At 39.0% G+C, this 24,502-nt stretch overlaps 1 protein-coding gene across 3 annotated transcripts in view; it reads left to right on the top strand.

Moving 5' to 3' along the window:
- The window catches only part of MTR (5-methyltetrahydrofolate-homocysteine methyltransferase), a 104,109-nt gene that overhangs the window by 28,362 nt on the left and 51,245 nt on the right, over positions 1-24,502 (top strand). For all 3 annotated transcript variants that reach the window (XM_058309491.1, XM_004473138.5, XM_058309492.2), the window contains exons 10-17: positions 990-1,051; positions 2,333-2,400; positions 3,953-4,032; positions 7,133-7,245; positions 11,377-11,517; positions 14,408-14,593; positions 22,623-22,802; positions 24,223-24,339. In XM_058309491.1, coding sequence (XP_058165474.1) covers positions 990-1,051; positions 2,333-2,400; positions 3,953-4,032; positions 7,133-7,245; positions 11,377-11,517; positions 14,408-14,593; positions 22,623-22,802; positions 24,223-24,339 — 947 coding nt within the window. The remainder of the gene's footprint in view (positions 1-989; positions 1,052-2,332; positions 2,401-3,952; positions 4,033-7,132; positions 7,246-11,376; positions 11,518-14,407; positions 14,594-22,622; positions 22,803-24,222; positions 24,340-24,502) is intronic.

Below are 24,502 nucleotides of genomic sequence, written 5' to 3'. Positions count from 1 at the left end.
TAGTTAACACTTAGCAGGAATTTTCTAAATGAAGGTTATGTTTGAGTGTAGGCCAGTGCTTCCCTTTAGATCAAAGAAATAGTTTGGCTCAGTCTAAAAGTTTTAGAATTGGATGTAGCTTCAGAGAATGAGGCGCAGTCGCTTAACTGACCACAGACCTGCCTTTGGTGACAATGCTTGTCATGTAGACGTGGTCAAAGAGATGGGCATGAAGAGGAGAGGGAGCCCTCATCTCCTTTCCACTGTGTTAGCAAAAGTAAAGTCCTTTGTATTGTTACTTTTTTCCTTTCTAAAAGTTAGACTTCTAGTTTACTGTATGTAAATATTCCTAAGATATTTATAGACAATTCTCCGACCACCCAGAAAACATTGGTACTCTATTCTGGGTTAATCAGATTTCCTGGTGAAAGTTTCTGAGCACTGCTTAGCTACTTATGACTAAAAATCATTTCCCAGTTTTCTTTCTCCAAATACATAACTTTTTATTGAATAATTTTATTTTCCCCTTGGAGTAAGGTAACTGGAAAGGGATAATAGACAAAACGGCAGATTGGATCGTTAAATGCTGAAGTCTTACTTGGGAACATTTATTTGAAAATAAACTCGTTGTTTGTTTTTAATAGCATAGTATGTTCTCATGATTTCAAAGCAGGGGCGATAATCCACCCCCATTGTCTCCTCCCCCCAAGCAGCTGTGTAATAAGAAAGACTTTCCTTTATGGGAAGGGGATGGAGATGGAATTTTCTCTCATATAGCAGGGATTCTTTTCTTTCAAATGGAAAAGAAACACGTGACTTCCATTTCTTCTTTTTTGTATGGCATCTGTCTTTATTATGTAAATATTAAGAATTATTATTTGTTTTGACAAGCAATTACCATTTAATTCTAGATAAAAAGTTTTTCTAACTTTTTAAGCTAAAGCCTTTCCAGGTAAGATGTCTTTTTGCTAAGGCAATTTCTGAGGATGGTTGAAATCATTCTTTCTTAGGTCTTCCCAATACCTTTGGTGGCTATGATGAGACTCCTCACACGATGGCCATGCACCTAAAGGTCAGCTTCTTTCACTTGGATTTTTAAGAGATGGGGAGATAGAATTTTAGATTTAGAATGTTTAGAAGTAGAAGTTTTTCCCCCAGAGAAACTCCAGTGTATACAAGTGAGTCAGGGAGAGGGGCTAGCTGTCAGCGTCCTTAGCCTTGAATGGTATCAGTGGTTTTTGGGAATTCCCTTTGAGGTCCAGTCCAAACCAACTGGAGCTTGGCTCTCCACTGGGATATTGTTTCTTCTGCAGCCCTCCCAAGGTGGCGCTTCCCCTCCACCCGCCAAGCTCCTGGAGCCTGGGTAGATGCCCTCCTTGGCCCTTATTGCCACTCCATTATGCTCCCTTTCTCTCTCACAGACCTTCCCATCTTTGAGTCCTTGGTCATCAGACCATACTACCTACTACCCCTCATTGTACTCATCCATTAATCTCTGGGTCGCTTTAAGTTTTAGTTTCTGGCTCACTGAGATTCTCAACTAAATTATTTTTGACTTAATTCTTATTATTTTTATTTATTTATTTTTTAAATAATTTTATTTCAAATTAAGAAAAAATAATAGAAAAGACAGCTCAACAAGTTATGGAAACATTAATCCTTAAACATTCTTTCCAGGCACTTTCATCTCAACTAATTTCTAACTGCTAACTCAATTGTCCTCTAGTGTTAAGATAGGCAGATGAACATAGATTAGTTAAATGGCATAGTCAAGATCTCTTTATTAATGAAAAAAAAATGTGTATGATTTTAGTGTCTTATGTACATGATCTTTCCTGTAACCTAAGTTGCTTGACTTGCTCTCTCAGTTATCTTGTCCTTCATTTACCAACCTATGGTTAAATTCTCAACCTGCACTCTCCAAAACAGTAGCCACTACCACATGTAGCTACTGAGAACTTGATATGTGACACATATGATTGGAGAATTGAGTTTTTAATTTTTTAAAAATTTAATTTTAATTGAAATATTCATACTTATTTTATTCATTATTTGAAAATGTATTATCCAGATCAAATTCATTCAGCTTAGCACATGGGTAAAGAAATATTTAATATGATCAGATAGGCAAATAAATCTTTCACTGCATTTTGAATGATGTAAATGATTTCATGGTTTTAACCTTAAATCTGGGGCATGTAAAAGCTTTATATCCAGACTTAAGTCTGTTTAGCTCTGTTCTTAATGTCAGCTTAGTTATTTAGGAAATGTAGAGCTCCTTTCTGCTGAGTTGGTAGTGGTGAGTTTAGAATTCAGAGGAACTCTCTGAAACGTTTACTTTTTCTAAATACAGGACTTTGCTATGAATGGCTTTGTCAATATAGTTGGCGGATGCTGTGGTACAACACCAGATCATATCAGGTAATTATCACATGTGAAATATTTTAATTAATAATTAATAATATAGTTATATTTTTAATGAAAAATACCAAAGGTAAAGATAGAATAACAATAAAATGAACCCCTATGTGCCTATATCACAGAATTTCCATAATCTTCAACATTTTGCCTTTCTTACTTTATCTATCTTCAAACTTTATTTTGTCTCTGGAATATTTTAAAGCAAATCCTAGATACAGTATTTTACTCTTAAGTACCTGAATTATATTTGAATTCTCAAGGAGGGAAAGCTTTCATATTTCTTGTGCTTCCATTAGATTCTCTTTGGGAAGAAAAGATAACAGTCCTACAAGCGTTTTGAGGCCAAGAGAAGTGACTTCACTTTGCTCAGCTCAGAGTCATTGCTTAATAAACATTTCTGAGTGCGTGTATGAAGGAAAGAAGTATGAAACCAGAGCATGTTTAATATGTGTTTAATTCCTTTCAGTTTTGTACCTTAGAGGATAATTGGAATTCAGAGAACTGGAATTTTTTTAGAACTTTTTTCCCCCAGAGTGAATGATGGCCAAACTTTGAGCTATTTCTCTGTTCTGAGTCTATATTCTTGCGTATAATATATTTACAATAATGAGTCATCTAGTATTTTAATGCTCTTTTGGCTACTGTAATAGACTTCATTTTTTTTAAAACATCTTTTTTTTTCTTTAAACATCTTTTAAAAATATTCGAAAGGTATCAGTAGTTGAATATAGCCTATCTTTTCATCACAGGCTATCCTTTTGTTTTTAAGGTTATCTCCTTTGTAAAAAGAGCAGTTGCTTTAAAAATAACCATTTATACATGTTACATATATATTTGCTCTTTTTACAGATACATATTAGTTTGGGAGTCAGTAGAATGAGCAATTTTTACTGGTTCTCTTAAATTTAGTCGAGGAGCCAGAAATTTTCAGGTTGATCAAAGATGTGATTCATCAAAGCTGATAAAGTTAAGGAGAGTATTAATGCCTAAAACCAAACCAAATTTTAGGAATCATTATTAGTGCTTTATTTCTCTGTACCCTCTCCTACCATTTGCATGCTGCATTTGGAAAAAAAACAGACCCACAGGACTTAATTCCTTCACTACGAGCACCCCTCTTTTCTGTTCACTCCTTCTCAAAGCTGAAGCCTCTCCACCCCCTTTAAACTATTGATTAAGAAGGAAGTACATATTTCATGAGTATATTTGACTGTGGTGAAGGACACATATAGGTTTGTGAAAAATGGATGGGAATTTGCTGCTTGCATTTGCACAAAGCATCACACATGTGTCTCTAGGTTCACATCCCTGAGTGCAGAAATGGGAACAGTTCACAGCAGACTTGGCAGTGATCATAAAAGTTGAAGTTTATAGATTAATTTTCTGCATTACTGAGAAAACCTAAAGGCATAATTGTTTCTGTACATTTTTGGTACTAGGTATACAATTATGTGCGTTATTATGTTAGACTTAATTTTATAGCTGGTAATTAGCTTGATTAAATTAATTTTGTTCTGAGTTATTAGATATAGTGTTTTCTCTTTCAACTCAGGGAAATTGCTGAAGCTGTGAAAAATTGTAAGCCTAGAGTTCCACCTGCCACTGTTTTTGAAGGGCATATGTTACTGTCTGGTAAGACATAAAGGCATGGCTTTTATGATTTCAGAAACCATTTGTAGAATGTATTGAGTATATTTATTCTAGTTGGTAGTGATGTTTGTGCCAAGCAACTTGTTAATTTTAGGTCAAAGGAGAATACATATTTTTCTTGCAACCTCAATGAATTCTAGTGAAGAACCTTTTCTTTCCCCAAGGGGCGGGTGGAGTTGAGAATGGTGAGTGGGAAGACATTTACTTAAGAATAAGTGTGGAAGAAGGTACACAGATGATTTGACCAGGTAACATCCTTGGTTAGCGGTAGCCCTCGTGTAGTCCTGTCTCTCTTGAACCCCGCTTTCAAACCATACCCTTGGCCACAACCTAACGAGTCTAATAGTCAGGTTTGCTACTGGTAGTTGAGAATACCAAACTATCAAGACCCAGTGTTTTGTAATGGCCCCAGCCTCTTCCTGGAAGATTTTTTTCTCCTAAAAGATCATTATCATGTATTAAATACCAAAGAGTTGTGGTATTTATTACTCTGTTTGGTTTACAACACTCATGTGAGGTAGGCAGCTACCCTTTTTAAGGATGAATTTAAATGTTCAAACATTAGTAAAATAGTTCATTATTCCAACTGTTAGAAAAATAACTGTAAATTTTATACTTTTGCCTTAATACTTTACCAAAGTATTGTTAGATGGTATCTTTAAGAAAAAGATGTATAAACAGATTTTAGAGAATCTGCAAGTCACTCACATGTAATTTTGCGTCATAACTTAAAATTTAACGTCTTTCTAAATTGAAGTATTTTTGTTTTTTAAGTTATCCTAAGTGGAATAAACTACAAGTGATACAGTGAAAGTAATACCCGTTTTTCTCACTCAGAACCTACTGCAGGGAATTAATTCCAGTGAGTGCATGTGAAGGTCAGTTAGAAAACATACCTCTTCATATTAGCCTTTTCTTCTTTTTATGCTCCATATAGCAGATAATGAGATTAGGGAAAGTGGGATTTATGATTTATGATTAACATCCCCCTCTCCACCAAAACCAAAGTGGCCTTTGTCAGTATGTGGCAGGAAAGTTAACTTTTTTTTTTTAATATATTTCTCTCTCCTCCCCCACCCATTGTCAGCTCTCTGTATCTACTCGCTGTGTTTTCTTCTGTGTTTGTCTACATTTTTGTCAGCAGCACTGGGAATCTGTGTCTCTTTTTGTTTTGTCATCTTGCTGTGTTGGCTCTCTGTGTGTGTGGTGCCATTCTTGGGCAGGTTGCACTTTCCTTGCGTGGGGTGGCTCTCCTTGAGGGGCACGCTCCTTGCACATGGGGCTCCCCTACACAGGGCACACCCCTGTGTGGCACGACACTCCTTGCCCGCATCAGCACTGTGTACGGGCCAGCTTTACACGGGTCAAGGAGGCCCGGGGTTTGAAACCTGACCCTCCCATATAATAGATGGGCACTCTATCAGCTGAGCCAAATCTGCTTCCCTAGGAAAGTTAATTTTATCCCTGAAGTTTAAAGCTGTGCATTGACTTCAGCCAAGGACTAGTAATTAAAATACTCGTTATTTTCCAAAATCGAAACAGAAGAGGACCACTTAGATGTGAAATATTTTGGAATTTTTATGTAAGAACTAAAGGCTGCTTTTCCTCCAATTTAAATTCATGCGATATTTCTAATGGCTTTAAAAATCACCTTCAATCAAATTTCAAAAGAATGGCCTCAAACCTGCTCTTTTAAATTGTTCTTTCATAGTCTGCAAACTTGAGAATAAGTTTTTTTAAAATCAGATCCTTCCCATTCCTGGTAGATCAGAAGTGCCTCGTGTGAACTGCTTTGAGGGCGATCACTTAGGAACGCGTTAGTGTTTAAGTGTTGGCATTCCTGCCCCTTTCCCCAGACCTCTGGGTCTGACTGAAGGTCCAGGGAGCCCCTGAGACTGGCGTGGAAGGGGTGGGCATGAGGACCTTGACCAGCGGAAAGAGAGGTCCCAGCTGAAACTGCACTCGGGAGAGTCTCTGCCATCACTGAGCAAATAGCCTGCGATCGTTTTGTGATTTTCCATCTTCCATTAATTGTTCTCCTCTCCTTCATATCTCTTCTTCCACAATGTTGCTTTGGCACAGGATTCAAAAGCCATTTTCATTTATTAGCGACAGCAATGGCCGTGATTGCTGGTGCTTGTTTTGTATTTATGTTTTATCTAGTTTCATTTTTACAATAACATTATGAGATAGATACATTCACTCTCTATTTTATAAGTTCAGAGAGGCCAAGGAAACTTGCCCCAGGATGTTTACTAAGGTAAGTAATAGCTGGGCAGGGATTTGAACCCAAGGAGGCCCCTCTCCTGATGCTTTAAATACAGTGAGTAGACAGAAGCAGTTCATGGCCTTTCTATAGTGATACTTTACATTGTATATGTGTATACTTCAGTGTAGTATGCTCACATTTATGATCTGATAATTATCGCTAAATTGGCGTGACTGGGCAGATGTGATTACCCGTGGCAAATAAGGAAACAGGTACAAAGAGCCTAAGTGACCAACCTAAAGTCGGCTCGTGAGCGGCAGAACTGCACAGCACCGCGTGTGGCCTGGATCTCAGCCGAGGCCCTTCCTGCTGACCTCACTGAGCCTTGCACACATGTCCAGCAGGTTATGGCTCTTGTCCTGCCAGTGACAGAGGTGAGATAAAGCTCTAAACCCACTGTTGGAAGGATTAAGGACTCTTGCTCTATCTAGTTTCAGGCTCATGTCTAAGGGGAAAGCTGTGGAGCAATCCTGTTTTGAAGAATCCTTACTTTCTTCATGGCTTTTGCCCCAGACTCTTTGCTAAATAGGGATATGATCATGTTTCCTGTTTCTCAGAGATAGTATGATTCAACGCTTTAAAGACATTTACAAGATGAAACTCTGAAATACTTCTTTTGAGAGTTTTGATTGTAAATGTAGCTGCAGCAAATAGCCTTTGCTGTGTTTGAATATCCTTAGGGAAGAAGATGTGTTTCCATATTAGATTTCTTATCTGGTCAGATGGGCTGTTCTCTCATGAAAACATTTGTTTTCTGTCTCATTTCAGCCATATGCATTTTCAGAAAATTTTCAAAATGCTTCTCCTTTTAAGGTCTAGAGCCCTTCAGGATTGGACCATACACCAACTTTGTTAACATTGGTGAGCGCTGTAACGTTGCAGGATCAAGGAAGTTTGCTAAACTCATCATGGCAGGCAACTACGAAGTGAGTATCTTAATAAGACCTTACCCTGAGGCTTCTGCCTTGTTTTTGGCTAGATAGCACATAAATGAAATAGCTGTGCCTTTGATAGTGTTATTAGCAGAGCTGCTGGGAAGCTTGAGAAGAATGGGAAAGTGTATTCACAGCAAGGCTGACTAGAGGAGGATGAGGATGAAAAACCAAAGCTGCTCTTGTCAATATTTGTCAAAAAGTTCTGCATTTGGGATGTGAAGTGGGATGAGATGGGGGCAAGCCAGATTCTAACTATTTCTTTGAATTGTGAAATAAGTTTTAAAAATTGAGAACCTGTTTCATTTTGGTTTCTCACAAATCCTTCTAGGGAAAGGGCAAGCCAAGAAAATTTCCGCTCAGTTCCTCATCACCGTATCAAACATTGACTGATGATGGCATTACTGATGTTAGACTGTAGACTAAAATAAACACACAAAAAAAGAAGAAATAGGCCCTTGCTTTGGAAAGTTTTGTGATCATTTTAGTCATAGTGTTTTTAGGTGTAGTTACAGTATGGATGAACAAAAATTAATCCAAAACAAGCTTACCTCAAACAGTTATTAGGTTTTCTTTCTCTTAGGCCAATATTTGAAGTTAACAATGGAGGAATTTCGTCTGGGCTTTAATTATGATTTATGACATCATCAGACTTCTTTTCCTTTAAAGTTTTCAGTCTTTAGGAATAGGTTTTCCAGATACCAGTTTCAAAGCTGACTTAGTTTTACTCTCCAGGGAAGGACCCACTTGTCATCCTTAGGTTCCTATGAATTATACTACTCCTTCGGGGCCCCTCTCAGGGTGCCTTCCTTCTCAGGCTCTCTGCTCTCACAGACCTACATGATGTTTGTAGGTTTCTGAGCTGTTCTCCTTCATTCCTGCTCTGCTCAGGACCACCTGATACGTCATCATGGAACTCCCCCAATCTGAAGCTTTCACAGGGGGCTTTTTTCTGATATAGGATAAAGTCCAAACTCCTTAACCCATCACTCAGTCCTCTGCACTTGGACACCAAACTGCCTTCCATCCTGATATGTTTTCTAAACAATCCAGGAGGCCTGCTACAACCTCCACGCCTTTGTTCATGTTTACCCCCTTCTGAAATACCTTCCTAGTTGTGTAGTGTAATTAAATTTGCAGTGTTTTCATATGTTTTGGTTCTTATGACCATTCTGTGGTCTGTCAGCTCTAAGATTCAGTGGCTTTGATTTTGAGGGGGATTTTTAAGCAGAAGAAAACAGGTGGAAATAATAATACCTATCATTTATTGATATCTTGGTATATGCAAGACACTGTGTTAAGCAGTTTACATCATTACTCATTTAATATTCACAGACTGGTGAGGTAGGTAATATTCTTATCTCCATTTTACAGATGTGGAATTGGAGGCTTGGGCAGGTTAAATTACCTACTGTTTCACTGCAAGTAAGTGGTAGAACCTAAGTTCAAGTTCATACTCTTAACCACTCTACTTCTTGGTCTAGTAGAAGCAGTACAAGGAGGTTGAAGAAGATGATAGAGATACATAGACCCATTAAATTCTGGTTTTCCATGACTTAAGTGATCCCTCCAGACTCTCGGTATAACAGAAAGATCACTGACCTAAAAGATGTTCTAGTCTCACCTTTTTATGCAACCTGTACATCTGCAAACGTTAAGTGCATCTCTCTGAGCCCATATGAGAAGAGTGGCTCTCCAAGATTCCTTGTAGTGCTGATATTCTGTGACTTATGAAATAGATAGTTCAGGTTTGGGCATCTCCGTTTTCCAGGTCTTTTGACTTTCCCGGGGGCTGGCTAAAGACTCCATCCACTCCTTCTCATTTAGATTTTCCATTTCAGTCCACAGAGACCTTTCCCTTTCCTTGATGGTTGTATAATCATTTAGTATTTGACATAGTGTATGGCAGTGCCAGTAGCTTTTTTTTTTTTTTTTTTAGGTACCGGGGCCAGGAATTGAACCTGGGACCTCATGTAGGAAGCCAGTGTTCAACCACTGTGCCACACTGGCTCCCCCAAGTTGGCTTTTTTGTTTGTTGTTTTGTTTTTAGGAGGTACCGGGAATCAAACCTGGCACCTCATGGGAAACAGGCGCTCAACCTCTTGAGCTCCCCACTGGTAGCTTTTTTTTTTTTTCAATTAAAATTTTTTTATTATTATCTTTTTCAAAAAAAGGGTACATGGATCACACAAAGAATTACATTAAAAAATGTAAGAGGTTCCCATAGACCCCCACTCCCCCCCCGCCCACTCCTCCTACATCGACAACTTCTTTCATTAGTGTGGTGCATTCATTGCATTTGATAAGTACATTTTGGAGCATTGCTACACAGCACGTATTATAGCTTATGTTGTAGTTTACACTCTCTTCCCGTCCCTTCAGTGGGTTATGGAGGTATACATAATGTCCTGCATCTGTCCCTGCATTATCATTGAAGACAACTCCAAGTACCGAAAATGCCTTAATTTCACACCTCTTTTTCCCTCTCCCTGCCTTCAGCAACTCCTGTGGGTAGCTTTTTATATGTCTGTGTCATGTGCCCCAATTAGATGTAAGCCCTTCAAGAAAATGAATTGTGACTTATATTTCTTTTTATCCTTTTTAATATTTGCCACATTGCTGACACTGGGAAACATTTTTTGATTTGCTGAATTTATTCATAATCGTTTTTCTCTGTCTAACTTTGAGTTACTACAAGTGGTATTTCCTTGTGGCATAAGTCAAATGGTCTCATGCCAAAATCAAGACAATGACTGCTATAAATTTCTGTTTGTTTTTTTCAGACTAAGAAAAAGTTAGGACATCGTTAGCACACACTGTTGATGTTATCTGTACTTATCTCATTATACTATGAAGTGTACAATGAAGACTTAAACAGAAAAGGTCTCTTCTGTGTCAGTCATAATTGAACGTGTACATTGTGCCCAGCACTGTTCAAAGGAGAGTGAGAGATGCATAAGCCTTTCTTAACTTCCAGACACTTAATATCTATTTGGAGGAATAAACTAATATTCATGAAATTATGAAGAAATGATAATGTTATAAACCATGTGATAATAATTGTAATTGCTGTAGAAGTTCAGAGGTGGCAGATTATTGTAGTATGGGCAATGGTTCTGTGGTACTCTGATCCCACAGGATACTCTGTAAATGGTCATATGTGGGAAATACTGCCTATTATATCCTGTTCTTGGAGGGCTACAATGTATAATAATATACTTTAAAATAGGAAAAGCCTTCCAGTATAAAATCCTGTTGAAATTTATTTACTCACTTTTTCTTCATACTCCTATTAATAGTTCGTGATGGACACTTTGCATGTTTTGCAAACACTGAAGAGTTACTTGACTTTTGGATGGCTTCTCTGAGGACTTTTCTTGGAGGGGTTGAACCTAAGCCAGGTCTTAATAGAGAAGGGAAGGAGTAGGTATTCCAAGAGGAGGAGATGACATGATCCACACAACAGAGGTGGAAATGGGCAGAGTAGTGTTACAGAAGTCATCAGGAAGCAGGCTTGGCTGGGTGGAAAGGCCAGTGGGTGACGAGTGGGATTTACAGTTGGATAAGAAAGTGGGGCCAGGTAACAAAGGCTCTCGAAGGGAAGGCTGAGGAGTTTTGATTCTTTATCATAAGCCTTGGTGGATTCTGAATGGTGAAATGATGCGATGAAAGAGATGTTTAAGAAAGGTTAATCTGTGAAGATTGATGGGAGGAAAGAAGGCCCAAAGTCAGGGAGCCTGGCTAGGAGGATACTGTAGTAGTTTAGGTAGGGGGTATAGAGGATCAGGGCAGAGAGTAAGGACAGGGGACATGGGAAAGTTATAAATCCAAGAGGTTCTCCGTGGGAAAAATGATCAGGACTTGATAATTTACGTTTAAAAGTTGAAGAGTAAAGGAAGAATCAAATTGACTATAAGGTTATAAAATGCAGATTTTTATTAAAAAAAATATGAATGAGTGATGCTTTAGCAGTTCCTTGTGGGTTTGAAATAGAGGTGGTCGTTTCTCTTTTAATTAGTCTAGTGTAAGTGAAAGGACTGCTGGGGCTAGCAGGGGATTGCTGCTGTTAGCTGTGTATTGAGTCACCGCATAGTAATGCTTCTCCCTCTTATGCTCCTCTCTCAGGAAGCGCTGAGTGTCGCCAAAGTCCAGGTGGAAATGGGTGCCCAGGTGCTGGATATCAACATGGATGACGGCATGCTGGACGGTTCAAGCGCAATGACCAGATTTTGCAACTTGATTGCTTCTGAACCTGACATTGCCAAGGTTGTACAAGTTTATAGTTATCAAGGGAATTCACATATCTTACTCTCTCACTCATTTAACTTTGTCAGTTGTCCCCCTGATCTGTCAACTCATTGATACTTGAGAGAATAATGATTTCTGCTTGTCAGCTTTCTTGATTAATGGGAGCCTTTTCTGTATAATCCAGACTTTATAGAGCAGGGGTTCTTAACCAGGTGTCTGTGAGCTTGAATTGAAATTCAAAAAACATTATTCCTCTGGGGACATATTGGTGTGGGTATGATATATTTATTACATATACTCAGTATAGTGTGGACTTAGTAAGGGATCTGTGGTTTTCACCTGACTGGCAAAGAGGTCTGTGGGACAAAAAAGGTTAAGAACCCCTGGTTTAGAGAGTTACGACTTTCTTGGTATCTGTGATTGGTCACGAGAATTGATTGGGCTTCCTCTGGTGTCTGGGCAGACTAAGCCCACTACTCACATTATTTCTGAAGGATATCCTTACCTGTTCCTACTAAATCATTGGTTTCATCCCTATGATAAGGTTAATATTTCCTTGTTGCAGGATGGTGGGACCTTTTTAGGCATCTAAGATTAAGACAAAATATAAAACATGATTAAATCAAGGTATTTTATTTAATCAACTTTTATATTTGTTCTTTAAAAGGTTTAAGTTAATTTTTGAGTTAGTCCCTTAAATTTTTTAATGGGCTCTGAAAACTTTAAAAGTCTCACCTCATACCTTTGCTTAGGAGGTACTGGGCATTGAATTGGAACCTCATTTTATGGGAAGCAGGTACTCAACCGTTGAGCTACACCTGCACCCTCCCCCCCCTTTTTTTTTAAAGACTCTTGCTAGTTGCATTTTTCAGAGAAGGCTGTTAGCTTACTAGTCTTGTGATAAAAAGCCCTGAATTACAATAACCCATCCTTTGTGTCTTTAAAGCACTTTACTAAAAAGACTTATGAATGAGATATTAAGGCACAAAGAAGGTGAGTACTATCAGAATCAGGTGTGGAGCCAGTTGTTTCTTTCAGCCTAAGTAGTGGGAAGAGGGCTGAACTCAGAAGACTTGGGTTTAGTTCCCAGCAAGACCCTCAGGTAAATGGGAATAATCCTTAGCTCTTAAATGGGATAATTATACCTGCTCTGCCTGATTGATGAGTTGTAGAGATATGAATGAGGGCTTGTATTTGAAATAACTGTGAAGTGCCCATGTAATTTAGGACATTATTACTTAGTACTCTGGTTATTAAAATACATGTTTCTTTATTATTCTTCCTGATTTTGACCTAACATCAAAATTTATTAGAGGCCAAATTTTGGCCAGTTGGGGTAGAACGTGAAAACATGGGGTCAGCACCAGTAGGGTGGGATACCAAACTGTCAGCTGGCCCAATGTTTTCATTGCATTTGACTCTTTTCCTAGCAAACCTCTCTTTACTAACATGATACAAAAAAGTGAAATCTGTAGTTTAACAAGGGTCTTTGCTTTGCTTTCTTTTGGGATTGTGACTGAATGTCTAAGAGTCGGGAAGCTCAAGGAAGAGTTCCTTGCTCACTCTGCGGTCATCAGCTGAAATGCCTCCTCCCTGGGGACTCTCCCTGCACACTCCCTTTCCTCTCCCCCAACTTCCCCAGACTGGGTTTAGTGCCCCTGGGATATCTTCGTGATATGAAGTGCCTCTGTCGTGCCCTAACGTTTACAGTGACTTTTACATTGTCATTACTTGTTCAATCATTTGTCTTTACACGCTTAGTGAAGCCAAGGACCTGTCCACCTTGCCGTTTTCCCTAGGACCTAGCATGGGGCCCAACACATGGTAGGCACTTAACTATTCATTGCATGATTAATTAAATAATGGGGCCTCGATCAGCTGCCCCTCTTCATTTCTTTACATCAGGGATTCTTAACCTGTTTTGCTCCATGGACCTCTTTGCCAGTCAAGTGAAATGAATACTACTGTAATTTAATTTATTGCTTACATTCGTAAGTGAAGAATGCTAGATTTCAGTTAGAAGTCAGAGAAAATAAAGATAATAAGTTGATTTTTTTTCAACTCAAGCTCACGGACCCCCTGAAGTCTTTCCACAGCCCCTTGGGAGTCTGTGAACCCCTGGTTAAGAACCCCTGCTCTCCGCCTATGTAGTCCTTCCCTTAAGCACTCACTTTCCCCTTTCCTGGAGCAGAGGTGGGACTGGAAGGGACTGATCGTCATCTGCACACTTCACTTTTGTCTTTTATTTTAGTTATAGCTATCTGTTGCATATTACATCTACTTTTCCTTTCCAGTGTTCATATTCACTTTTTTCTTCCCCCCAGTTAGGAACTGGGCTTTCTAAAGGGAAGATTAAATTTGAATAACTTGACTAGAGGGCTGTTCCCTAAGGGCATGAGGCTAAACATTAATCCCAGAGTCCAAGCAGGGATATCTGAATATTATTTAAGGTGTTTGCTTTGGGGTTTAAGTGCTTGAACAAGGTAAACTAGTAATGAAGCTGCCTACCTGTCATCACTGATTACATTCTGATATACAGCTATGATCTTTGTGCTAGAAATTCCTGGCCCATGCATGGGACCTCTTGTAAGTCTTAAATCACTCCAAGTGTTTTGGGCTCCTGCTTATTTTTGACTTGTAAAAACAAGTTTATTAAAATCCTTTCTCCAGGGGAGCAGATGTAGCTCAGTGGTTGAGCACCTGCTTCTCATGTATGAGGTCCTGGGTTTGATCCCCAGTATTATCTCCTTAAAAAATAAATCTTATCTCCGGAAAAAAAAAGAAAATCCTGATAGTATTATTCACTTATTGTTTATCTAAGAAGAAAAAGGGAATGTTTCAGTGCCCTTCGAAGGGAATTTTTGGTGACTTGTGGCCTTGTAGTGATTTCCTTTCCTTGCTAACTCAGGTGCCCTTGTGCATTGATTCTTCTAATTTCGCTGTGATTGAAGCTGGGTTAAAGTGCTGCCAAGGCAAGTGCATTGTCAATAGTATTAGTCTGAAGGAGGGAGAAGATGACTTTTTGGAAAAGGCCAGAAAGATTAAGAAATTTGGAGCTGCTGTGGTGGTCATGGCTTTCGATGAAGAAGGCCAGGTAAGTGATTTTATATATTTTTTTCTTTTTACATGGCTCTGTTATACTAGCACAGGTTAGACAGCAGTGGGAAGAGAACAGAGTCTGGAAACATTCATATATTTGAAAATTTCATATTTAACAAAATCCTCAATGAAAGAAGGTTGCCTTATTCAGTAAATAATATTGGGAAAATTGACTATCCATTTGACAGAAAATAAACTTAGAGTTATAATAAAATTGACAAGATCCCAATTTTTATTTAATAAAAAAAAATTTATATGGATAAACATGTGACTAAGCAGAGAAACAAATTGGTAGTAGTTAACTAACAAACAGGGATGGGGTAGTCTCAGATAGGCAGATATTGACTTATTATATAATTAAAAGAAGTAGTGGGATTATGTGAACTTTTTCTTTCCTCCCTAGGGGTTTTTTTTAATTTTAAAAGGAAAATAATTTTTTAAAAAAGCTTTATTTTGTAGAAAGGATATATTTTCATTGTAAGAAAAAATTCAAATAATCCAGAATATTACAAAAGAAAAATAAATTTTGGTCAACACATGCTGAACCTTAGCTGGTATCAGGAAAGCACACAGTGTGTGCTAAATCAGTTTTTCCTCCCAACATGTAAATACTGCATATATATTCTTATTATTTTTGAATTACATGTGAGGAAACTAAAGCACAAAGAGGTTACATTAGTTGGCCTTGTCACATAGCCTCGACAGTCTCGAGGTCTTGTTCAAGTCTTGGAGATGTGGTTTCATCAGGGGATAGGAACGAGTTGGCTCCCTTACCCTTTCAACTATTTTAATTGATTCTTTTAGCATTTACCTTCTCATCTTCAAATTCCAGTTTTACTTATTTACTGACTTCCCGCAGTGGTTAAGGATTTAGCGTTATTTACTACCTCCCCACCCCACCCCAAACATCTTTATCTACCTATCCTCCCATATAGTTAATTTTAGGTATAACTATTTTCAGTGTTTACATTATTAAAGAATGTGAAGGCTGAGTCATTGTATTCCATGATTACTTTTCCTTTCCTGTGCCCTATATGTTTTTGTGGGAGGAAGGGCACCCGGCTTGCCTCAGTGGCAAACAGTGCGGCAAGAGGTGACACCGCCTCTGCCCACTGGGCCTAGACAAGGTGACCACGCCTGACTAGGCCTTTGCTGCTAAACGGCTAGCCGGCACCGCCCTCCCCCTTCCTATCTCCCGCCTAGCCCAGCTCTCACTTCCCCTCCCCCCTCCCTTAAACCTAATCTCTTAGTACGCTGTTTGCCCAGCAACAGCTTACAACCACCTATCAGCTTAGTAACAGTGTCAGCCTATCAAGAGTTAGCACATACTCTACTGGCCAGTCACTAGCCCAATGCCAGAACATTGCCTTATATGGAAACAGCATTTGCCCTAGCCAATCAGAACCCGCCACACCACTCCCCAATCCTATAAATCTGCATCCCCTTCCACAATAGACCAGACTTGTGCCATCAGCCTGTCTCCGCGACTCCTTCCTGGGTCGTGCGCCCTCCACGCCTTCGGAGCCCCTGAGGGAAGCCTCAGCGGCCGTACGAGGCTTTCTTCCCCACGCCAGGGACCCCTCTCGTCCCGCAACAGGGACCCCGCTCGTCCCATAACAGGGACCCCGTTTCGTCCCTCAGTTTTCATGAAGTTAATAATAATAATTATTATTTTTTTAGGAGATACTGGGTTGAACCCAGGACCTCGTACATGGGTAGCAGGCGCTCAACTGCTAAGCTACAGCCACTCCCCAATGAGAGTTGGTTTTTTCATTTGTCTGTTTTTAGGAGGTACCAGGGATCAAACCCATGACCTCGTACATGGGAAGCAGGCCTTCAACCACTTGAGCTACATCTGTTCCCAGTAATTACCTTTTTGTTTTCTTTGTTTCCTATATATTTCACCCCCAACTATCCCTTAGTTGTGTAAATCTCCAGTATCAAATGTATCCAAACACATTAAGTAGGTGGTCGTTTTAATTTTTTTTTCTAATCAATGACTTTTAGTATAATCACAATGTTGTACATTCATCTCCACAAAAAATTTTCGTACAATGTCATTACTCCAAAAAGAAAAACTTAACACCCTTTAGCATTCCTTCCTCGGCCCCGCATAACCACCAATCTCGTTTCATCTTTATAAATTGATTTATATTTATATTTTATATAAATATAATCATATGTAGTACTTTGTGTATGTTTTCTTTCACTTAGCATAATGGTTTTTTTAAATCTGATATTAACAGTTTGTAGTATTAACATAAACGGTCTTATACGTGCAGTTTTATCCATATTCATATTTCACATGCGGTTTTACTATCCTATATAGTTCCATGTTGCATTTTTTAGCTTTTCTTTTAGTCATATACATGACCTTAGATTTTCCCTTTAAACCACTTTCATACCTATATAATAATACTGCTAGTTACAAACATTATGTTAAGCTTTTACCTTTTCTATTCATTTCCAAAGATTAATACACAACCTTTTTACCAGTTCTGCACAAGTTAACCCCCAGCTTTCCATTCTCTAAACTCATTCTATTTTCTGGTGACCCATGTTCAAGTTAGTAACTCCATGAGATTACACAATGTATTTAGTTCATAGTAGCGCAATCATACAATAGTTGTCCTTTTGTCTCTGGCTTGCTTCACTCAACATAATGCCCTCTAGGTTCATCCATGTTGTCATTAGCCTTACAACTTCAATTCTTCCAGCTGCACAATATTCCATCATGTGAATACATCACAGTTTGTTTATCCATTCATCAGCTGATGGACACCTGCGTTGTTTCCAACTTGGCAACCGTCAATAATGGCGCTGTGAACATTGGTGTGCAGATGTCTGTTTGTGTCACTGCTCTTAGTTCTTCTGGGTATATATGCCCAGGAGTGGTATCACAAGGTCATGTGGCAAGTCTATATTCAACTTCTTTAGGAACAGCCAAACAGTCCTCCACAGTGGCTGTACCATTCTACATCCCTACCAACAGTGAGTAAGTGTTCCTATCTCTCCACATCCTCTCCATCTGTCTCTTTAATAGTGGCCACTCTGATAGTTGTGAATGATATCTCATTTTAGTTTTGATTTGCATTTCCCTAATTACTAATGATGTTGACCATTTCTTCATGTGTTTTTTTGCCATTTGTATTTCTTCTTTGGAGAAATGTCTATTCAAGACTTTTGCCCATTTTTTAATTGGGTTGTCTTTTTATTGTTGAGTTGTAGCATCTCTTTATATATCCTGGATATTAAACCCTTATCATATATGTGGTTTCCAAATATATTCTTCCATTGAGGTGGCTGCCTTTTTACCCTTTTGACAAATTTTTGTGAGGTGCAGAAGTGTTTAATTTTGAGTAGGTCCCATTTATCTATTTTCTCTTTTGTTGCGCATTCCGTGGTTATAAGTTCCAAGAAACCACCACCTATAACAAGGTCTTGAAGATGTTTCCCTATATTTTCTTCTAGTAGTTTTATGGTTCTGGCTTTTATATTTAGGTCTTTGATCCATTTTGAGTAGATTCTTGTATAGGGAGTGAGATAGGAGTCCTCTTTCATTCTTTTGGTTACGATAGCCAGTTGTTCCAGCATCATTTATTGAAGAGACTGTTTTGTCCTGTTAACATGGACTTGGTAGGTTTGTCAAAAATCAGTTGAGCAGGGAAACGGACTTTGGCCCAGTGGTTAGGGCGTCCGTCTACCATATGGGAGGTCCGCGGTTCAAACCCCAGGCCTCCTTGACCCGTGTGGAGCTGGCCATGCGCAGTGCTGATGCGCGCAAGTAGTGCCGTGCCACGCAAGGGTGTCCCCCGTGTGGGGGAGCCCCACGCGCAAGGAGTGCGCCCGTGAGGAAAGCCGCCCAGCGTGAAAAGAAAGAGCAGCCTGCCCAGGAATGGCGCCGCCCACACTTCCCGTGCCGCTGACGACAACAGAAGCGGACAAAGAAACAAGACGCAGCAAATAGACACCAAGAACAGACAACCAGGGGAGGGGGGGAAATTAAAATAAATAAATAAATCTTTAAAAAAAAAAAAATCAGTTGAGCATAGAAGTGAGGGTTTACTCTGGATTCTCAGTTCTATCCCACTGATCAATATGTCCCTCTTTATGCCAGTATTATGCTGTTTTGACCACTGTAGCTTTATAATGTTTCAAGGTCAGGCAGTAAAATTCCTCCTGTGTCACTCTGCTTTTTTAGACTGCTTTTCACTATTTGGGTGCACTTTCTGTTTCAAATTAATTTGGTAATTGCCATTTCTAATTATGTAAAGTAGGCTCTTAGAATTTTGATTGGTATTGCATTGAATCTATAAATCAGTATGGGTAGGATTGATAACGTTCACAATATTTAGCCTTCCAGTCCATGAACACAGAGTGTCTTGCCATTTGTTTAGGTCTTTATTGATTTCTTTTATCTTTTAGCATTATTTTGTAGTTTTCTGCATGTAGATTTTATACTTGTTTGGTTAAATTAATTCCTAGGTATTTGAGTCTTTTTGTTGCTATTGTAAATGGATTTCCCACCCACCCACCCTCAATTTCCTCCTCAAATTGTTCAATACCAATGTACAAAAACTTTACTGATTTTTGCATGTTGATATTTTACCCTGCCACTTTGCTGAACTCATCTGATACTGGCTCAGGTAGCTTTGTTGTGGATACTTCGGAATTTTCTAAATACAGGATCATGTCATCCACGAACAGTGAGAGTTTTATTTCCTCTTTTCCTATTTGGATGCCTTTAATTTTTTTTTTCCTTGTCTAGTTGCCCTAGCTAGAACTTCTAGTAGAATATTGAATAACAGTGGTGACAGTGGGCATCCTTGTCTTGTTTCCTATCGTAGAGTATGATGTTGGCTTTGGGTTTTTCATATATGCCCTTTACCAGATTGAGGAATTTTCCTTCTATTCCAATCTTTTGAAGTGTTTTTATCAGAAAGATGCTGGATTTTGTCGAATGCCTTTTCTGTGTCGATTGAGATGATCATGTGATTTTTTTCCCTCCAATTTGTTAATGTAGTTTTTACATTGATTGACTTTCTTATGTTGAACCAGCCTTGCATACCAAGAATAAATCCTGCTTAGTCATGATGTATATAAGTCTTTTGATATGCTGCTGAATTTGATTTGGAAGTATTTTATTGAGGATTTGGTCTCTTCTTAATTAATATCCTTTATATTTATTTCATCCTTTTGAATTGATGTAGAAGATTTGTGTGGCTATGTTTGTTTAGTTGTTCCAAATTCTGCATCTCATCTACCTTTTTCCTGTTTCTTGGTGTGGCTTGTAATTTTTTACTGATGTTGGTGCATCTGTTTGTTTTGACTTGTCAACTCTGTTGGTCAGTTTCTCTCTTCCTTAGGGTTTTATTTTATTTGGCTTTATGTTAAGGCTCTTTCTTTGACACTTGTTTTCCCGTTCATTCTAAATCTTTAAAATTGCCCATGTTTAATTGCAAAAAGAAAAGAAAAAAGCAGATAAGGTCAAAAAATTTTTAAAGAAAGGAAAAGATGAAGAATAAGAAAACTGAACCTCTCATGTAGCCAGGGTCCAGGTAGACCCCTCCTCACCAGTCACCCACGCCCACGCCCCGTGGCCTCGGTGCTTCCCTGGCACCTAAGTGTGCCCACCCTGCCTGCTGCTCACGCTGATTGGCCCACAGCCCTGCCGCCACCCTGGCACCAGGCTAGGCCCTCCCTTGCCAGCCCCCCGTGCCTCCCCTATGCCTGACAAGCCTCCTGTCTTAGCGCTGCCTGTGGAGTACAGTGCAGCCTGCCACTCCCTACTCCTATCTCAGCTCTCCCACACTGTGCGTTTTAATACTTTACAGTGTCACTTAGGATTTGGTCCCTGAGCTGTTTGATTCTTAAGTTTCTATGCAGCTTGTTATGTGACAGATTTCCTTGAGTGCCATGAGCCAACACAACCAACTAAAGCAGAAAGCACCTTTCGTAGTCTATGCACCTTAGCTCGTTTGTTGGCTGGTGCTCTCCTTCCGAGTCACATGTTTTCTGAACCTGTGTCTTCCCGTGGACTTGTGCTTCCTAAAGGCCTTGGGGACTCCGCCCTTTACAGGAATCTGAAGGGCCCCTTCACTCTCTGTAACATAGACTTTCCTCCTTGCAGGATATTTCATTGTATGTCTTAAAGCTTGTAGTCCTTTGCCCCAGATGCCTAGGACTGCAGCTGCTCTTGCATGCAGGGCAAGTTGTGGGAGGTCCAGCCTGAGAGGAGTTTCCTGGTTCACTCTTTGTTTTTTTTCTTTTCTTTTCGTTGTTGTTAATTTTTCTTTGTTTGCTTTTTTCTTTTATTTATTCTATTTTCAGTCTTTAAGGCTGCTCCCAGATAGATTGGCACCAACATACCAGCACCCTAGTACTCACACAGAGGTTGTCCTGCTTCCTCTACATCAGGGCCAGGGACCTATAATGGGTGCCAGGCTGTCTACACAAACTGCACTGGGGAGGGGATGGAGTGACCAGCAAGGGTGCCAGGAGGTTTCTCCTGTTATTTTTAAAGCTGTTTTCTAGATTTAGCATTTGCCCATTACTGCATCCCTTTAACTGTGTTCTGGAGTTTTGAGGAAAATGACTCTGCCGGTTTTTGCTCGTTATGCAAAGATTCGGGGCATGGTGGTATGGCGCCCTGGAGTGTCTTACATCACCATCTTGGTCACTTGGCTGCAGATGACTTAGTTTTTGGATTCACTCTAATGATGAGTATTCTTTTTTTTCAGAGTATAACTGATTTTTTATATAACGAGAAATCTTTCAGAATATAAATTGATGACTAAGTTGTGCATTGGGGTTGTAAATTTGAAATTGTTTGAGTAAACGCTGTATTCATTCATTCATCCACAAACAATATTGAGAACATAGTCAGTGACAGGCTCTGGGGATACAGCAAGATGGACATTCTAGTTGGAAGAGACAAGTTAAATAATAATAAATAGCAAATTATTTAAAAAGCAAGTTGCCAAATTAGCATAATTTCAGTAAATGAGAGATGCTCTGAAGAAAGATAAAGCAGGCAAGGGGGATAAAGAATGGAGGTGGCAGGAAGGTGGAGGTTGGGCTGGTTTGGAGAAGGTGATTAAGGAAGGGCTTCTCTGATAAAGACATTTGGTTAGAGACCTGAGTGATGTGAAGTACAAAGCCAAGTGTGTTGTAGACAGTGGAAGCATTAAGTGGAAAGACTGAGGTAGGAACAAGTGTGGCAGGTTTCAGGAACCTCAAAGCGTGGCAGGAGTGAAGTGAGGAGGCAGGTGATAGAAAAGAAATTAGAGCTGCAGCCCCTCCTCTGAGGATAATGGGAAGCATCTGGGAGTTTTAAGCCTTCCAGGGTCATTGTTTTGGAGAGTGATACTAATGTTCATTTATGACTTATGGTCCTGCTTTTCTTTTTTCTTATTCAGTCTCAGTTTCATGGTTGATCTATGTTGTTTATAGCTGTAGTCTGTTCATTTTTACTAACGTATAATATTCCACATCGATAAGCCAGTGTTGTGGCAGAGGGGGAGGGAGTATAAATCTATATCCTTGCATCTACATAGACAGTTATTGCAGGAATACCTAAGAGAGCAGTGGCAGGAGTACTGGGAGTGACAGGACCACTGCAGGCAGGTCCAGAAATGAGGGACACATATTTTTTTATCCTGTCCTTTCGCAGTTTGTATTTTTATCACATGCATGTATTTTTAGAAGCCCATTAATAGACCATATATGTGTGCTCACATGCATGTATTTTTAGAAGCCCATTAATAGACCATATATGTGTGCATAAGATTTGATTTTTACAGAAGCAGTATAGCTGTTGTGCTGATAATAAACACAAAGGAATCTTTAAACTGTTTCCTTCTCTGAGATTATTGATAAAAGTTTAGAAGCTGTTTGGCATTTGGATTTCTATGAAATCCAAGCATTGATACTTGAGTGCCTTTGGTGAGTGAAATGTGCTTCTGCTATTATAGATAACATTTCATCTTTCTATTTCAAATTATATTCTTGACTCCTCTTCCCAGGCGACAGAAAAAGACACTAAAATAAAAGTGTGCACCCGAGCCTACCATCTCCTTGTGAAGAAACTGGACTTTAATCCAAATGACATCATCTTTGACCCCAATATCCTCACCATTGGTACTGGAATGGAAGAGCACAACTTGTATGCTGTAAATTTTATCCATGCAACAAAAGTGATTAAAGTAAGCTAAAGAATTTCTCTCTTCTAGCCAAGACATGGTTTGAATATATTTCATGTCTCCAATGAATGTGTAGAGCTAACATATATATTTACTGGGGTTATAAGTTTGAAATTGTTTGAGTAAAGGCTGTATTCATTCATTCATCCACAAACTGGCTGGGAACATTTTCATTCTTGTTCTTAGGTAGTAAATTGTTTTACTTCATTTAAGTGCCTTTATTTTCTTTTATAAAATTTTATTTTAAATTGTTAAGTGTAACACACATAATGGAGAAGAAATATAACATATATATATAGGATTAATAAATAATTATGAAACGTATACTGCCTTGCACAAATTAAAAGGTGGTTCACACACCCCCATATCCTTCATTTCTGATTATATCCTCATCCTGAATTTTATTAAACAGTCATCATTTTGAGTTTCATGGTATTGTTATTTTTAATAATCACATCCCTTATATATGTATTTCTAAACAATCTAGTTTCTTCTGCTTTGGGACTTAATATAAACAGAATCATAGGAGTCATATATGCCTTTTTTTCTTACTCAGCTTCACTTTTAACATTCATTTGTGTTGCTTGTAGCTGTGGTTTGTTCATTGTTTTTAATGCATAATCCATCATATACTGCAGTTAACCTTTCTACTGTTGATGGACATTTGGGTCATTTCCAGCTGGGGAACACTAGAACGACGCTTCTATGGCCCTTCTTGTCTGTGTATCTTGGGCTCATGTGCATGAGTTTCTCTACAGCATCTACCACGAAGTGGGAATGCTGTGTCAAAGTAGTGGATAATGGCAAGCTATCCCCTCAAACTCCTGAGCCAATTTATTCTTTTACCATCAGTACATGAGAGTTCTTATTGCTTTACATGCATGCTAATGCTTGAAATTGTCATAAGGTATGGTAGGAACCTCCATTTCCTATTTTCTTTTTTCATTGGTTGTAGTGAGCTAAGAAGTTGTTCATTTAGGTTATGATAGCCTTGAGGTATCTTATGCTTTCAATGAATAAGGAACTTCTCCCACACCTTCCACATACACACCTCCCCTTCCTCCCTCCCACCTTCCTTCTCTTCTTTCCTTCCTCCCTTTCATTTATCCAGCAAATATTTTCTGGAACCTCTCTTATGTATCGGCCCTGTCATGGTCACTGTGGAGGCATACAGAGATGAAGTAAAATTTTGTATTTACTCTTAGGGAGAGTAGAGTCTAGTAGGAAAAACTATGAAGCAATGCCTTTGTGGCACTGCAACGTGATAAGCTTTGGTCTATGTCTAGCACAATGAACTCTGAGTAGTTACTATTGAACTTTCTATGTTCTTATTTTCTATTCTTCTATATAAAGCTTAAGAGAAGTGATACTGTTGCTTTTGGTAAAGTAGAGGAATCTTCTAACATTTTACAAATTTTGCCAGGAAACATTACCTGGAGCCAAAATAAGTGGTGGTCTCTCCAATTTGTCCTTCTCCTTCCGAGGAATGGAAGCCATTCGAGAAGCAATGCACGGTGTTTTCCTTTACCATGCAATCAAGGTATGGGAGAAGACTTGTTTGTCCTGTTGAAACCAGCTTGGATTTAGGGCAGGGGTTGGCAAACTTTGGTCTGCAGGCCACATCCAGCTTGCTTCCAGTTTCTATAAATAAAATGTTTTTGGAAACTAGTGACATCTGTTCACTTATATACTGTCTGTGGCTG

The sequence above is a fragment of the Dasypus novemcinctus genome, chromosome 13, assembly GCF_030445035.2.
Source record: "Dasypus novemcinctus isolate mDasNov1 chromosome 13, mDasNov1.1.hap2, whole genome shotgun sequence".
Taxonomy (NCBI): domain Eukaryota; kingdom Metazoa; phylum Chordata; class Mammalia; order Cingulata; family Dasypodidae; genus Dasypus; species Dasypus novemcinctus.
The sequence above is the reverse complement of the archived record's forward strand: the minus strand, read 5'-3'. Positions and strand labels throughout refer to the sequence as shown.